Raw genomic sequence first — 17,452 nt, 5'->3', positions numbered from 1 at the left:
ATGTTTAAACTTTCCCGGGAAATCATTCCTGACAGACCAATGATTGGAGTCATGTTTCTCTCAGTTCTGTCACACAAAGAACCTCTAAACAATGAACAGTGTCCATCATTCAATGTTTATTCAGGCAAGGACATAAATACAGCGATAAAGTATACTTTTCACCAACGAACATTCCGTGTCGCACCATCGATAGAAAAGAAAACTGTTTTAAAAAGAGACCATGTATCTGAAAGGCACACAGCCAAACGTTTTACTATTGCTAACGCCATCTCAGTAACACTGACCAAAGAGAAATACATTGTGCTCTCCCATTTTGTATAAACGACACCCAATTGGGTTATCGGCAAATTCACGACGATTTAGTTCTCATGTAACTGTTGGCCACACAGCTCGAGCAGTAATGTACGTATTGTTATTATGATACGCCTTTCCACAAAAATCTTTGCCATAAAAAGAACATCTGTTACATGCTGAGACATGTATAGTAGCCATGCTGTTTTGTTCAGACACATTTGTTGTAAGTCTTGGCGATTAAGGTAAATATTTCATTTTTGGAATACATGCATTTGAAAGAATTGTTTCAGTCAAATTATTATTGCAAATCTTGTATTGCCTGATGCAAAATGATCAATGTCTGATAAATCATATGTTGTATTTCAGTCTGTTTAAACGAAGAGCGATTCACTTGGATTACTCTTTTATTACTCTTTTGTTTCAGTTGAAAGCCAATACCGATATCGTGACGACCGAGGATATTAAGCTGCTTATTTCACAGATCTTGAAGATTGAAATATCGACACATCCCTAGAAACGTTACCTTTGAAATGGCTACGATACGTTCTGTTGCAAAACTGTTTGTTCCTTTAATAATTTGCTTATCTTTGGTGACTGTTTTTGTTCGGATCTTTCAACTGAACCAGTACCCCTTAAGGATCGCCTCGTCAATCATGAACACTATAAATTCACAAGCTGTAAAAGTTCATTCGAAGGAGGTGCTGAATCTATCGAGGGACATCCGTGAAGAATTCCAGAAGTCGTTGGAACAATACCTGTCTGGAAATATCAAATTTGAGGATCTGCATCTTCACAAAGGTTAGTTTTTGTTGACATTGAAGGATGTCTCCTTACACTCTGAGCAGGTTTGTGCTACACCAATGTGCACAGACTATCAGCTAAATCATGATGCGTCATCTATATGCTTGAAATCAAATCGTGAATAAAGTAGATCAAGTATGTTTACCACTTTAAGATTCTTTGTTCAGATTCTTTATTCTCCATGGGACCACCAATGGTGGTATAAGAGTGAATTACAAGGTATAATAATACATTGTGATGTGCAAGATGGCAGTACATATAATGGGTACAACAACCATGATAGAGAAAGGCTATGACACTCTTGTTGCTATAATCTTTATAAATTTTGCAAGGGATTTCAGTTCCTTTCTTTTACTGAATAAAAAGAGTAATTTCAAAGAGTGGAGGCTGGCATTTTTGTCATATTTAATTGGTATAAGATTTTTTTCTATGACTTTCCAGTGATGTACAGCAAAAATGTAATGAAATTAGTCTGCTATGGCTGATGAATTACAAAGGTTGCAGGTTCTATTTTCTTTTGGCGTATTGGTCCAGCGACCTTTTTCAGTTGGTAGGTTATGATTTGTAGTTCTAAATTTAAGTAAGGGATAAGAAATAGATTTGGGTAGATAAACGTAATTTTCAAATTTAGGTGATTTCTTGTAATATTTATAGTAAAAGCCATTTGATCTGTTAGTAACTGAGCTGTTCCATGATTGACAAAATTGATCACTGAGAATCGTGTCGATCATACTAACCAACCACTGTCTGTCATATAGGCTTGGCATAGTAATACATATGAAAGACCACATTTGTTTAAAATTGATTCAATGTGGCTAATCCAAGGTGATAGATAAAAGATACATCTGATGTGATAAAAGTTAACAGGCCACACGATACTTTATCCGTTCTTGACACTTGTTTATGCCAGTAGTTTATCCTTCTTTTAGCTATCGGAATTGTTAATGGTTTTCAGCCTAGCTCGCCATACACCATAAAGTTAGGTGTAGACCCTTTAAGACCTAATGCTAACTTTAAAAACTTCAGATGTACCTTTTCCAGAATATTTATATTTGAATTTGAATACCCCAAATGTCTGCACCATACAAAGGAATTGGGAGTATCATGACATCGAAGGATTTGATCGTACAGTCTAGTGGTAGATCAAGGTTACGAGCATTCCTTGAAAGTATATACACCCTCATACATTTTGTGGCATTCACAGCTAATGAGTTCAAACCGAAGGTAAATTTTCTATTTTTGTGAAATACAAATCCAAGGTACAATAATGGTCAACAATCTCATTTTTTTTCTCAATGAAAAATGATAGCTTATTAACTCTTCTTTTGCCACTTACAAATATGACTATTTTAGTATAAACGATATTAATGTCAAGGTTCCATTTGCCGCTGTATCTTGTGAAAGAGTTTAGTGAGTGTTGCAAAGATTTAGGGATTGTAGCAAACAAGACTGTATCGTCAGCATGGAGTAGTAACAACAACTGTACATATACTACTCATCAAAAGTTTAGACTCACTAGTGTAAAGTAAGCCACTTACTTCAGTCAACTGTTCTAAACTAGATTTTTCAAAATAGGCCATACTGTTTAAAGGTACTGTTTATATATGAACTGGCGTATTGTAAAACAAATTCGTAACTTTGAAAACATTATTGTCATGGGTTCAATAAAAGATGAAACTCGGTGAAAATTGGCGAATTCTTAACAAAACTTTTCACCAAAACGCAAATGTTCCCTTGCACGATATTTGCATGTGCTTTTCATCAATTTGATGCATGGATGCATGATCCTCATGCAATTCATCTGCATACGATTTGCAGTTGGTTCCCCAAGTTGTGGAGAAATTCATCTTCGATGTAACCAGATATATATACATAACATATATAGCGAATGCTTTCGGTAAGTCTAAACCTTTGATGGGTAGTATATATCAGAGCATTGTCAGTCAAACCTGAGACACTCACTCCCTCGCAGTTCTCACTTGTCAACCACTTTTCAATGTCATTGAGGTATTTAAGCTTCTCTTGAGTCATGATGATGGAAATTAGAAAAACGGTCAGTGCTCACTTTAGAGAATGTCTTATAGAGGCAAGCAGATGAGACAAACCTAAGCCTCTGCCACAACCATAAGAAAACATACATTAGCACATATGAAGGATCGACCTTTTGTTCAATTCAATCAGCATAAGAACAATACTAAATAGACATGTTAATTATACCCTTTGATGTTACGCAGTACATCTGTTCCACATGTAATAGAGCATGTGTAAACATTTCGATGTAAATTAATTGCAATATTATATACAGGACACACCACTTAATGAAAGCATTTTACACCTTGTTAATTGAAACTCTGTGGCCTATGAAATCGGTGATCTGTGACAGAGACAAGTGCCACAGAGATTATCTCCCAATTCACAGACGCCCATTTGACAGGCAGTCGATTGACAGACACTGAACTATACTACCCATCAAAAGTTTAGACTCACTTAAAGCACTCGCTAAATGTTATGTATATAGATTCGGTTACATTTAAGATGAATTTCTCCACTAACTTAGGGGAACCATCTGCAAACCTTATGCAGATGAATTCCACGAGGATCCTGCATCGGTTTTCTGAAAAGCATGTGCATATATCGTGCATGTGAACAGCTGCGTTTAGGTGTCAAGTTTTTTTAAGAATTCGCCAATTTTCACGATTTATTGAACTCATGACAATAATGTTTTTCAACGTTACGGATTTGTTTTACAATACATCAGTTCATGTGTAAACAGTACCTTTAAACATTATGAAATATTTAGCAAAATCTAGTTTAGAACAGTTGACTGAAGTAAGTGGCTACATTTACACTCGTGAGACTAAACTTTTGGTGGGTAGTATAGAAGGTTAATTAGGGTAACACTTACGGGTTTAATGGAACAGTCTACTGTCTAGTGAGCAGAATTGAGAGAGCCTGAAACAGGTTCGTTACTAAGAAGTATGATTGTGCGTAAATAGAACTTTGTTGTGATTAAATGATAATATGTCTCCTCTTCTCAAAATTGTTTTTACTTTCAATTACTATCGAATATTAAAACAGGTTTGTCACTGAGAGGTTTGGTTGTGTTAATTAATTGAAACATATCTTGTTCATTCAAGAAAATGATTAGGCACAAGTTATCCAGCTTAGAAAAGCCTTCTCCCAATAATAGGATATGTACTGAGAAACCGTTTTGTTTGAGAGATATAGATATGTACATAATTGAAAACATTCTAATTTTCAGTAATTGAGAGACCTGCATTGCCATGTAAGATAAGATTAATACCAATCAATGTTCTATTTTCAACAATACTTTCTAAAGATTGTTACAGTTTGTGTCTTTGAGTAGTATACAATGGACATTCAAGGAAGTAATGAAAAACATTCTCACATCCATGGCCACATTGACATGATGCGTCATTTTTTTTTATATTTATTCTAAATAAATCATAATTAAGTGTACTCGTCATATATATCTTAATCTTGCGTGCAAAACATTTAACTTCCTTATTCCATATGAATAATATTTAGGTGCACATTTTTATTTCACACATATATAAAATTTAAATGATGCAACAGAGTCGCAATTTCTAACAGCTAAGGGAATATTATTCCACACTTTAACTGCTGATGGAATAAACGATGATGTTGAGCTCCTCAGTCTCGTACATGGTTGGCTAAAATTATTGGAGTTTCTTAACTCATAGCTTGTCCGGTTGCCTACGACAGGTGAGAATAAATCCTGATGAAAAATCGGTGTTGTTCTATTTAGTAGGAACTTTAAATTCTGAAATGCTCCAATCATTTTCGATGTCTCTTTGACAATGTTTTCAGTTACACGAGAAGGTTAAAACCCAAATGTTTATGAAAATCAACTGTTTTTATATTGCAACAATCAAAACTCAACTTAATGTCTTTTCGGCCAACTTTCAAAGTAAATAATATAGCTCCAGTTTTTTTCTTGTTTTTTTGTGTTTCAACTATTCCATTATAACGTGCAGGTAACAGGTAGTAGCTAATCTGTTCATTGAACCGTAAATGTTGTTGTTTTAAGGCGTCTGCGAACTGCTTGTCTGCGTTAGCAAGATGGCCGGGTAGGTTGTGTTTTGAAAGCCCCGAAGCTTACTTGTTTCTTTTCACCCAGAAATCAACTTATCTGTTCCAATTAACACAAGAAAATGAGTACCACAAATAAAACTCCAACCCAGGAGCCCAAACTAAAAAGAAAAAGGCCCGCTAATACTCCCGAAACGGATGGAAATGTGGACGACACTAGGCCGCAGAGTGACACGTCACAAGGAAACATCAACGCGGCAGTGAGAGAGTCAATGTTGTCACTCCATGACACCACAATCACCCCTCGACTTCCAATCACCGCCTGCCCAAACTAATCCTGGACAGAATCTCCATCCACTTTCTGTAAATCCTCAATCTGCTGGTTTGTCACCGATACTTACTTCACTCAGTAATATAGAGACAAAACTCTCCAAGCTTGACAGTATCGACAAATCTGTCTCTGATATCCAAAGTAAAGTTTCTCGCCTAGAGATCAAAGTAGCACAGCTAGACGATCTCAAGTCTAAAGTAGATACTGTTGAAAGGAGTGTAGAATTCGTCAGTTCTAAGTTTGATGACTGGTCTGTTGATAAACAAAAGCTGGAGAGGGATTTACAGGTGCTTCAAGTCTAAGAGCAACCCAAGTTGATTGTTGATCTACAGGCACAAAATCTTCGAACCAAGGATAGATCTACGTTGTAGATCAATGAGAGATAATCTTATATTCACTGGATTCGAAGAACAAGACATACCACAAGTCCCCGAAGATACTGAACAGATACTGAGAACATTTATTAAGGATGAATTTAAGGTTGATGCTGATCAGATAATCTTCCAACGAGTCCATAGAATATGGGCCCCGATGGAGAGCTAGTGGCGGTTATACCAGACCTAGGTCCATTATAGCTAAGTTCAATATAACTGCAGAAAGGGATAGAGTGAAAAGGGCAGGCAGGGAACTCCAGGGTAAGCCATACCGAATGGTGGAGCAGTTCCCTGACGAAGTGAGTGAATATAGGAGAGATGTCTTATTCCCACTTATGAGGGAAGCCAGGAAAAACAACAAGAAAACTCATGTTGTCGTGAACAAACTTTACGTGGACAACGCCCTGTACCCACCCCTCCTCCATTGAGAAGGAGATGTATTGCTTTAAAATGCTTGTAACCAAAGTCTTCTTTGCTAACCATGGCAAACCCAATGACAGTCGAGTACTTCACATCACAGGAAGGAGGACAGCAGATACTACTAGATACAGGTTACAGGTACAGACTCAACAACCGACGACAGACCTGCGTACACTGGAAGTGTGTTCATGGAGGCTGCCTTGGTGTAAGTTTACCACTGTCGGACAGTTTGTTCGAAATCAGTCCCCACACAACCATCCACAGGAAGATCAAGCGGCTCTGAAGATTGCCAGTGCTCTGCGGCGACGGGTACAGACTGAGTTAATGCCAGTACCGACCATCTACGACGAGGAGATTTCAAGACTGGACCGAGATGAAGCAGCGACCGTCAAGTCCTTCTATTCAGTGAAGAGTGGACTCTACAAGCAGAGACGAAAGACGATGCCGCTCAGCGAGGTGAATCTACCAGACTGCTTCAAGGAAACTTCTGATAGACTGCCCTTCCTTTGCATAGACGACGGAGACGACGACAGGATCATCTGCTTCGCCACAAGTGACCGCCTGACCCTCCTACAAGTAGTCGGCACCCTCTACATGGACGGCACGTTCTACTCTGTCTGCTGCCCAACCGCCCACGCCGCACCTGAGCGACAAGGTACAACAGACAACAGGATCCCCCCTTCAGCCTGATGTCATCCAGACTGATTTCGAAATCGCCGGCATCAACGCTGTTGAGACCGTCTTCCCCAACTGTGACATCCGTGGCTACTACTTCCACTACACACAGGCTCTCTGGAGGAAGGTTCAGACTCTCGGCTTCAGCAAAGCCTACCAGCAGGATTCCTCTCAGCTGCTTGACATTTCATTAAGTTGGCGTAAATGACTCAAACAGCATGAATGACTTCAGTTGTCATCAGAAATGTATATTTGTATATTTGTATGTTTGTATATTTGTACCCCACATGGGTACAATGTGTGAAGCCCATTTCTGGTGTCCCCCGCCGTGATGTTGCTGGAATATTGCTAAAAGCGGCGTAAAACCAAACTCAGTCAGTTGTATATTTGTACATCTGTAAATAATTCATGTTGATTTATAATGTAATATATGATTTAGAATGTAAGGTAATGTCATTTCAATTAATAATTCAATTATATGATTTATAATGTAATGTAATCTCAATTAAAATTTCAATAATATGTAATGTAATGTAATTTTGTGTTAAGAAATGAAAACGATGATATGATTAAATCTTATAAAATGTCATTTAAAAGTCTGTGTTTTGTATTCCCTGTAGGCATCAGTGCACAATGAAGTGGGGACCTACCACTTTAGTGAAAGGGTAGAGGCAGTGCAATTTGTAACCACTGGTGCGTAAGATTGTTTATTTAAGACTGTAGGCGTTATTCCCCGTATACATTAGTAGACTCCACCCCCAGACAAGCCGCGACACCAAGACTTAACTAGAGGGAGGACGGCAGTACTGAGCATGATCCTCATCAAACAACAGCTAATTTCTGCAATCCTGCACCAAGATGTAGAACTGGAGCTGTGATCCAACCTGATGACCTGAAATGTGTCAGCTTGAATGTGTATGGCCTGAGAAAGAGGCTAGATTACCCTGATTTTGTTGAGTTTATATGATATTGCAGGACTACATGAAACTAAGACTCTTTAGATGACATTGCTATTGTGGTTATAAAGTGTACCTGAAAAAAAGAAAGTCATTCGCTAGAAGATCCGGTGGGATAGGTGCGGCTGTCAAAGAAGAATATAGTGACTATGTGTCCATTGTTGATTATGATATTGATACTGTGTTGTGGCTGAGAGAATCTGGTAAACTGCCTCATGTACCCAGGACTTGTTTATAGGTGTAGTATACATTCCACCTGAAAGCTCTAGATACTATAGAGAAGACATGTTCCAAGATATTGAAAATAGTTTATGTCCCTTTGAGTCAGAGTCTGACTTTGTTATACTCACTGGGCATTTTAATGCAAGGACCAAAAGAGTACAGGATTATTTTCACATAATAAATGATTTAGAACTGGACATAGATGAGATGGGACCAGAGCTAGATCCTGAATCTGTATTATTTGATCTCAATTTACCAAGGCAAAGAGATACAAAGGACAGAGGTAGCCCAAACAATTATGGACATAAACTTATCGATTATGCAAATGTCATAATTTGTTTATATGTTATGGCCGACTTGGCTGTGATAGTCTGGACTGACTGACTGAGTTTGGTTTTACGCCGCTTTTAGCAATATTCAAGCAACATTACGGCGGGGGACACCAGAAATGGGCTTCACACATTGTGCCCATGTGGGGATTCGAACCTGGGTCTTCGGCGTGACGAGCCAACGCTTTAACCATTAGGCTATCCCACCGCCCCTGATAGTCTGGAAAGCAATACAACTTTTAATGATACAAGTATTGTTGCTTATGTTTTGTCCTCTGCAAGATCTTTGCCATTATTTTCACATTTTAGTGTTAATGATTTTTGTCCCATACTCTCTGATGTACATTGCCCTGTCAGCTTCAGTCTCGGTATTAATCAGTTTCAAGATCAAGTTGATTGTGATAGTGTACAGTGTGTAAACATTAATAACGAAGCTACTACAAGAACCAGGCAAGTTTGAAAATAGCAAATTGCCAGTATTTAAGGAAGAACTGCAGCAGCATAGTGTAAACAAAGTCATTGATAAAATAAGGTCAACACAGCCAGGTCAATGTGATCTGGCTGAGGTCATAAACTCGTTAGCCAACGAAATTACGCACGTGCTTCTTGATTCAGCACGGACTTCTTTTGCGCATGCTCCTAATAAGGAAAACGCTACTATCAAACGTAAGGCAACGCGCGTCAACAAAACGTGGTTTGGTGAAGATTGTAAAGAAAAGCGAAGCCAGTTCTTTCGGGCAAAGAATGCATATTCAAGAAACAAAAGTGACAGCAATAGAAGCATGTTGCGACTTAAAAGTAGGGAATATAAGCTGTGTATGAATAAATATGTAAAGCAGAACGTGCATTTTCTCAGAAAAGGTTTTCGAGACAATATTAAAGCGTCACCTAGACATTATTGGAAAATTTTGAACCCTAAACATATGCACAGCACTGATCAAATATCTCTTGAAGAATTTCATGATTACTTTCAGAAAATAAATGAGACGGAAATAAGTGGAAGTGTGAATGGTGAATTTGATATTGATGATACCCCAGAATATGATGATTTGATTTTAAATGGAGTTATTTCAGAGAATGAAGTACTGTCCGCTTTAAACAAACTCAAGGAAAACAAAACACCTGGCTTAGATGTGATACGAAATGAATACCTGATTGCAACTCTCCTACATTATTAGCTGTATATACTGACTATTTCAATTTGATAGTAATATAAATACTGGTATTTTACCCGATGCATGGCTTACAGGTATTATTAAGCCAATTTATAAGAAAAAGGGAAACGCCGATGATCCAAATTCATACCGCCCAATTTCGATACTTAGCTGTTTCGGCAAACTATATACTTCCATTCTCAATGAACGACTGACCAAATTCTGTGAAAACTTTGAAATCATTTCCCATTCGCAATCGGGCTTTCGCAAAGGGTTTTTCAACAGCAGATCATGTTTTTTATTATACAGAGTCTTATTACTTCGTTGCAAAATAGACGCAAGAAGTTATATTGTGCTTTCATCGATTTCTCTAAGGCTTTTGACAAGGTATGGCGGGCTGGACTTTGGACAAAACTATTACGCTGTGGGGTAAAAGGTTAAACATTTAATCTTATCCGAAATATGTATAATGAAATTAAATCATGTGTTATGATAAATAAGATGAAATCAAGCTGCCTTCCATGTCTGTCGGGGGTCCGTCAAGGAGAAAACCTATCTCCTCTTCTTTTCGCATTGTATCTTAATGATCTTGAAGAATATCTAACTTGTAATCGGTGTGATGGTCTGAAGCTAGAATACGATAATGATCACTTGACCATCCACCTTAAACTTTTAGTGTTGCTTTATGCTGATTACACTGTACTTGTAGCCGAAAGTAACTACCATCTGCAGACGGCACTTGATTGGTTTTCACGTTATTGTGATTTTGGAAACTTGAAGTTAACTCAGATAAAACAAAAATATTTTATATTTGGATCGGGTTCAGCGGGCAAAAAATTAAAACAAATTCCTCTATAATCATTGCCACCTGGACATTTTTTATACCTTTAAGTACCACGAAATAACATTTCATAGAAACGGAAGAATGATAACTGCTTTCAAGCACGCTGCAGATATGGGTAATAAAGCCTCAATGTCTTTATTAAAACGAGCGAGAAATTTACATTTACTTTTGGATTGTCTTATCTCTTCTTTCGATAAAGTTGTTCTTCCGGTCTTACAATACGGCTGTGAAATCTGGGGCTTTGAGGACACTAATCTAATTGAACGTGTAAACTTGACATTTCTAAAGCTTGTAGCAGGTCTGAGGATGTCAACAGACAACTATATGTATTACGGTGAATATGGGAGAGAACCGTTACGCATACAAATAGATAAACGTGCTATAGCATACTGGTGCAAATTATCATGTCCTAATCCTACCAATACAATTGCCTCATTTATGCTAAATTACATTATTAGTAAACGTACACATGGCTATTCTTATCCTTGGTTAAATTACATCAAAGATATTTTAAGAACTTGTGGTATCCCGCATTGTTTTGAATATCCATATATTTTTTCAAAAGAATGGTTAACTGCAAAAGTGGTTCTAATTTTAAAGGACCAGTTTTTGCAGTCCTGGAGAAGTGCCATTCGGGATTCCTCCGAAAGGTTTCTACTATTCCATTATTAAAGATTCACCATGTTTTGAAAAGTATTTATTGCTCACGGATAACATTTATAAACCTTTACTATATTTTAGAACAAGTAATCACAAATTGCCTATAGAACAGGGTCGCTGGTCGAACATGAAGAGAGATTTTGTACATTGTGTAACTCTCAACAAATTGGCGACGAATTCCACTAAGTTTTTAGATGTAAAGCATTGGCGAATGAACGTTCTTCTATTATCAGTGATTATTATTATAAATGGCCTAACATGTCAAAATATAAGCAACTTGTTGGGAATAATAAGATACATGTCCTGAAAAAAACTGTCAAAATTTCTGAATGTTGTGCACGCCATCTTGCTGTAACTTCTATATAACTATGTGTAACATGTAACTCGTGTACCACTGTTGGTGGTTCCTTGCAGTAATAAAGTGTAAAGTTGTGGGAGGACACCGCCACAGAGGGAAGTTACTGAGTCAAACACTCTTGATGTATGACATTGTTTGATAAAAATATCTCAAAGAATAGTAACTGGTTCCTTCTTTGTTGGAACAGATAATGATGCCATATCCAAGGCTCTATATCAAAAGGAGCGAGTGCTCTGCTGGATTATGACGTCACCAAAGAACCTGGATGTTAAAACACGTGTCGTTCGTGACACGTGGAGTAGGCGCTGCAACAAAGTCCTCTTCATGAGCTCTGTGACAGATCCAAAGTTTCCTACAATCGGATTAAACGTGACGGAAGGGCGGGAGCATCTGACGGCCAAAACGATGCAGGCTTTCCGCTACATTTACGAAAACCACTTTGATGATGCTGACTGGTTCATGAAAGCTGACGATGACACATATGTTATTTTAGAAAATCTCCGATACTTTCTGACGTCCCAAAACAAATCCGAACCTGTATTTTTTGGCCATCATTTCAAGGTAAATGTCAAACAAGGGTACTACAGTGGCGGAGGAGGGTATGTGCTGAGTAAGGAGGCGTTGAGGAGATATGGGGAGAAGGGACACGATCCTAAACTGTGCAGGCCTGATGGTGGTGCAGAAGATGTAGCGTTCGGCAGATGTATGGAGAACCTGGGAGTGAGGACAGTCAACACAACAGACGCTCTCGGGAGGAGCAGATTCCACTGTTTTAAGCCAGAGGCACACGTGATGGGTGTATACCCAGAGTGGTTTTACAAGTACGATGCAAATGGTGCTAAGAAGGTACGCTAAACACACAATGTTGTATTTCTCCAGGGAAAACTTATATTTATCCCATTGCAGTCTGACAAAGCCGTTATAAGAGTTGGTCAAATGAATCATACAATCAGCACTGGATTCAAACTTGTTGTACGAATAAGTAAAGCTGAATCGATCAGCTGAGTTTTAACTTCATCTTCCAGCCTCATTCATGCATCTGGAATGGACTTGTATTAAATACTGCCACATTAAGTATGATACTTGTTTCCATTAATCGGGAATGTGTACAGTACAACTACCGGTTGGGAGTATGGATCCCCATGTCCATCTGATGGGACTATGGATATCTGTATCCACATATATATTCGTGCATTCGTCATTCCCAGTTTGCAGGTGCATGAATACGTGAGTGAGTGCTAATTTTGTTATTCAGCAACTCGTTGGTTCGGGAGTGTCACTCTCCCTTCTGTCGCTGTCTCCCTTCTGTCACTGTGTATGAGTCTAGCCACATTCGATCGGGAACGTGTGGTGTACAATATCTTTTAATACCAGTTGTATATATATATATATATATAGATATTCTCACCCAAGTGTTTACTGATATCGATTATATCAAAACGAGTTGGTCCGACTGAGAGGGTACGTAAGTCCCAAAACTTTCAAAGTTAAATTTAAGCTTACCAGATTTTTAAACGTAGTGTTTTTGTTCTTTTAAATTTCGGCTCAATTTTTACTACAATCGCCAGCGGCTGATGGGATGGTGTAAATCCAGCTAGGGTCCATGTAGGAAGCAAATGTACTGTAAGTCCCCATGGTCCCTAGTATGGTGATCTACCTTCAGTTGTTGGCAATCTATAGCCTGGTTTAATATTGTATTGTCCTCTATAGTCAAAATGTTTTAGATTTGATTACTGGTTTTACGTTTCTGTCTGTGATAATCTAGTTATTTTACTGTCCTTCGTCGACAGGTTTTTGTAATTTAAATTCCATTTATTATCAATTTATAACTTTTTAAGTCACGATATGGCCAAAATTTTGCAGATGTGACTATAAATCTTAACTCACTCACTCACTCAACACCAGTTGATAAAGTTACAAATATTAGACGCTTGCCGAGCATATTTTTACTTTTTTCAACGAGTGTTGATATATTTGATACCAGAAGATACGAGTGTGAGATTCTACTTATCATCACAAATCACTCTTCATTTACTGATTTCTCTGAAAAATATACATCTCTGAACATTTTACTGCCATTAGACTTGCAATACAGCGATGTCATAGCATTGTGACGTCATCAAGTTATGACGTCATAGCATTGTGATGTCATCAGGTTTTTGACGTAGTAGCATTGTGAGTCATGTAATTGATGATGACGCAAGATTTACAACATTTATGATGTGAAGCACTTCTTCCGCCCTTGTATATCCACACGTCCACAGTGAGCGTAAATCAACCCAGTTTATGAAAATCAGGTATAACATTAACGTTATATACTGGACAAAATAAGTTAGGGATATTGATATTTTTAAGATTGATATTTTATCAGTGTGTCAATGAAGGATTGTAAACCAATAGTGAGTTTTTTCCGCAATCTGATTGGTTAATTACACTTGTCGAATATTGTTCGACATACCCGAAAATGATGGCCTAATAACCGCACATTAATAAGTTGGCATTAATACCGTACTATTTTCGCTGCATGAATTTGCATAATTGAGGAACATTACCACCTCAAATTCTTTCTCTGGGATTTTGATACAATCTTTGAGACGACAAATTCTTGGAAGAATCATAGGCAAATTTTAACGTTTAAAACCTCCGGCTAACGCCGTCGGTTTTACACTAAATTTGCCTATGTTGAATTCCAATGAGTCCCGGAAATTGAACAAACCAAATAATTTATCTTCTAATTAGATCACTATTCAAAATTTCAAAATTTACATATATCCCTAACTATTTTTGTCCAGTATATGTTGTTTTAACCATGAAATACAATGAAACCTGCCAACAACGGCACCTGTCTAAGCCGGCATGCCGGCATAATATTTTGGTCTCGACATTTTACAACGATATTAGGATCATTAAAACATTGTCTAATCCAGCACTTGTCTAAATCGGCATTTTATTTCCTCTTGGCACGCTAGATAATCGCGTGTGTGGTGACTGCGCGTTGAATTGAACGCTCTAAGCTAGCATGGGTATGAGCAGTCCAATCAAGGTCCCATAATTTAATACGCTCCTCTCGGCACGCTAGAAAATCAGGAAGTAGTGATTGTGCGGAGACTGACGAGTGTAAATGGCAGCCATGTTGGAAAATGATCGTCGCTGTCTAATCCGGCATTGTATTCGAACCGGTTTAGACGGGTTTCACTGTACACGGAAGTACGATAGTTCTCAATAAATGTGTCCCGGACGAATATCGACACAAAAGTATTCATCAGCATTAAGTAAAGTTTTCACGAGAAACATATTATATTTCAGGGTATAGACAGCATCTCCGACTACGCCATAACCTTCCACTACGTGCCCCCAAAGACGATGTACGCTCTGGAGTTTTACATCTACCACTTACGACCGTATGGCATTGTGTCCGGCACCCAGGAGTTCAATAGACATGTCAAGGTGAAACGAGAATCTTAGATCAATCCACAAGCGGAGAGATACAGGGGACGTCTTTCGACTGATGCCGTGTTCGACAGCCAAGTTCCATCATGTGTTTAGAGTTATTCGTGTCTCAGAGTGACTTTAAAACCCTCTGTTTGGGCAACGTTTTATCTTTTAGAATTACTACTTTTGAACGCTTTCATTTTTTTAAAGTGTTTGGTTTCAGTTCGTCATGTTTATTACGCAGTAACCGTCAATTATACAGATAATTGGTTATCCACTTGGTCATGTCTGTCATCACACCAATAAGTCCAAGGGAATGCCGTAGCCTCTTTATGTGCCCATTGGAGTTTCTTTGTCTGTCCATTGTTGTTTTTAACTTCTTGTTCGTCACTATATTGCTGAAATATTGCCGAGGTGACGTTAAATTTTAACTCACTCAATTTAACTTGTTGTTTATAACTATTAATCATAAAGGTAAGTCTAAAACATCAGGTGGTCTCTTAAATACCACGAGAGACAGTGGATGCTGGGCAATTCCCTACCAGGTTGTCCTTTCACAAAGCACTAAGGTGATCGTAAGTCACTAAGGTAACCTTAGTGCAATGTTTAACCTTAGTAAAGGTTGGTTCGTGAAAGGAGGCCCAGGTCATTTCCCCACCTGGACATTTCCCAACCCAAGAATATTATGGCCTGGCAATTTCCCCACCTATTTGAAAACATCTCCCAAAATTGATGAGTTAATTAGTGCATCTGAAGGGAACTGTGTTTGGATGGTTATAAGCTGAGATGTCTATTATGATTAGAGGCGTGACGATACAGAAATTTCACGATACGATACGATACGTATCGCGATATCTTGGAACGATAAGATTCGATTCAATGCATATCACGATATGCTTTCTTTAGTTATTTTCCTTTAAAAGTCATATTTTAATAGCAAGAAATTTGACATAACCGTCAATATCTAATGAAAATTAACAATGTTAAGGTCAACGATACATATCACGATACGAAAAAACGTATCGATATATTTATCGTCAGATAAAGTATCACGATTATCGATACTACGATATATCGTCACAGCTGTAATTATGATGATATGTAAAAGCTGCATTATTGATTGGCATTAACTGTATTAAAATACGTACAGCATTCAGAACAAGGACTGTAACTGACTGACTGAGTTAGGTTTTACATCACGGCGGGCAACACCAAGGACTATAAGGTTTAATGAAATGGAATACAGTGATTAATCAGGAGGAGGTTACACCGTTACACCTATCTGCTGTAGCGCAAATAGCAGTTCAAATACATCAATACATCAAATACATCAACTTGTTTCTATGAAATCTAATCCACATGTTTTCTTGTTTCAACGATTTAATTCCCTCTTTGGTCTCTTCCATTGAGGTACATTTATTAAGTACTGGTTCCGTGACGTCTATTAACTGCTTCTCATCACATTTTGTACAATTAATGTCTTTAATAGATTTTTCAAAACTATCCTCAGCTGGAATGGGACTATAAACAATGATGTCGTCTTTCCGTTAAATATTTTCCAGATCTCTTTAGGAGAAGAAATATATTTCCTTATGCGTGTTTGTGTTCATCAATTTGTCTTGTAGTACCTGTTTGTAGTACATGCTTTGTTTGCGATTTTACAATAATGCAATCTATGATATTCAGTTCCAACTTTTATGTAGCCTTTGCGGGCTTAAGAATACTTTTTTACGCATTCATCAGCATATTTATTGAAGAAGAACTCATATACTGAAGTGCAAAAGAAAGTTTTTACAAGGTGGTGTTTTTATTATGATTGTATGGTTTAGTTAACATGTTTATCAATTTATATTGACAGTTATATTCTGATGAAAAAGCATCTCGACCAAACGCACCCAAAATTCAGACCTGGTAAAAGGTTCTGTATGACATTCGTGAAAATTAAAATGCACGTGCATATCATGACAACCCTACCAATGAAACCGAGTCCCAAACTCGCCTGAAATAATTCTTGTCTTGACACAATCGCCATGCTACGACTTACGACTTACTTTGGGACGACTGCAAGTTGGCCAGACTGAACTGAGGGTACCCAATCATTATAATGTTGTTTTAATATTCATTTTAATGTTAGGACAATTTATAACCGACTGCAGGAGCGGTATCAGACCACTAACAGCATCCAAGACCATCCACGCAGTGGACGACCTTCAGTAACATCACAACGTCAAGACCGACAGACTGTGCGCAACCATCTGCAGCATCGCTTTATCTGAGGGACGGAAACAGCACACCGGACAATTGGGACTCATTACAGACCAATTAGTGCCGATACAGTATGTGGATGTTTGCGCGGAAGAAACCTCTGCTGCCACAGACCGCTCCTCACCGCCCAAACCGACTGCAACTCAGCATCGACATTGTCGTTATCTAAAATGAAGAACTGAGGGTTTTTTTCTGATGAAAGCCGATATTGTGTTACAACAGCCGATGGCAGAGTGAGAGTATGGCGAAGACGTGGGGAACGG

General features: G+C 38.1%; 1 protein-coding gene across 1 annotated transcript; it reads left to right on the top strand.

Annotated features, from left to right (window-relative positions):
- The first annotated feature begins 6,324 nt into the window (after window positions 1-6,324).
- On the top strand, window positions 6,325-14,957 carry LOC124274522 (glycoprotein-N-acetylgalactosamine 3-beta-galactosyltransferase 1-like). The gene is made up of 3 exons (XM_046709888.1): window positions 6,325-6,949; window positions 11,680-12,338; window positions 14,799-14,957. Exons 1-3 carry the CDS (start codon window positions 6,325-6,327, stop codon window positions 14,955-14,957), a joined length of 1,443 nt encoding a protein of 480 aa, XP_046565844.1.
- The last annotated feature ends 2,495 nt before the right edge of the window (window positions 14,958-17,452 follow it).

The sequence above is a fragment of the Haliotis rubra genome, unplaced genomic scaffold (assembly GCF_003918875.1).
Source record: "Haliotis rubra isolate DU_JTF1 unplaced genomic scaffold, ASM391887v1 Scf104, whole genome shotgun sequence".
Taxonomy (NCBI): Eukaryota; Metazoa; Mollusca; class Gastropoda; order Lepetellida; family Haliotidae; genus Haliotis; species Haliotis rubra.
The sequence above is the reverse complement of the archived record's forward strand: the minus strand, read 5'-3'. Positions and strand labels throughout refer to the sequence as shown.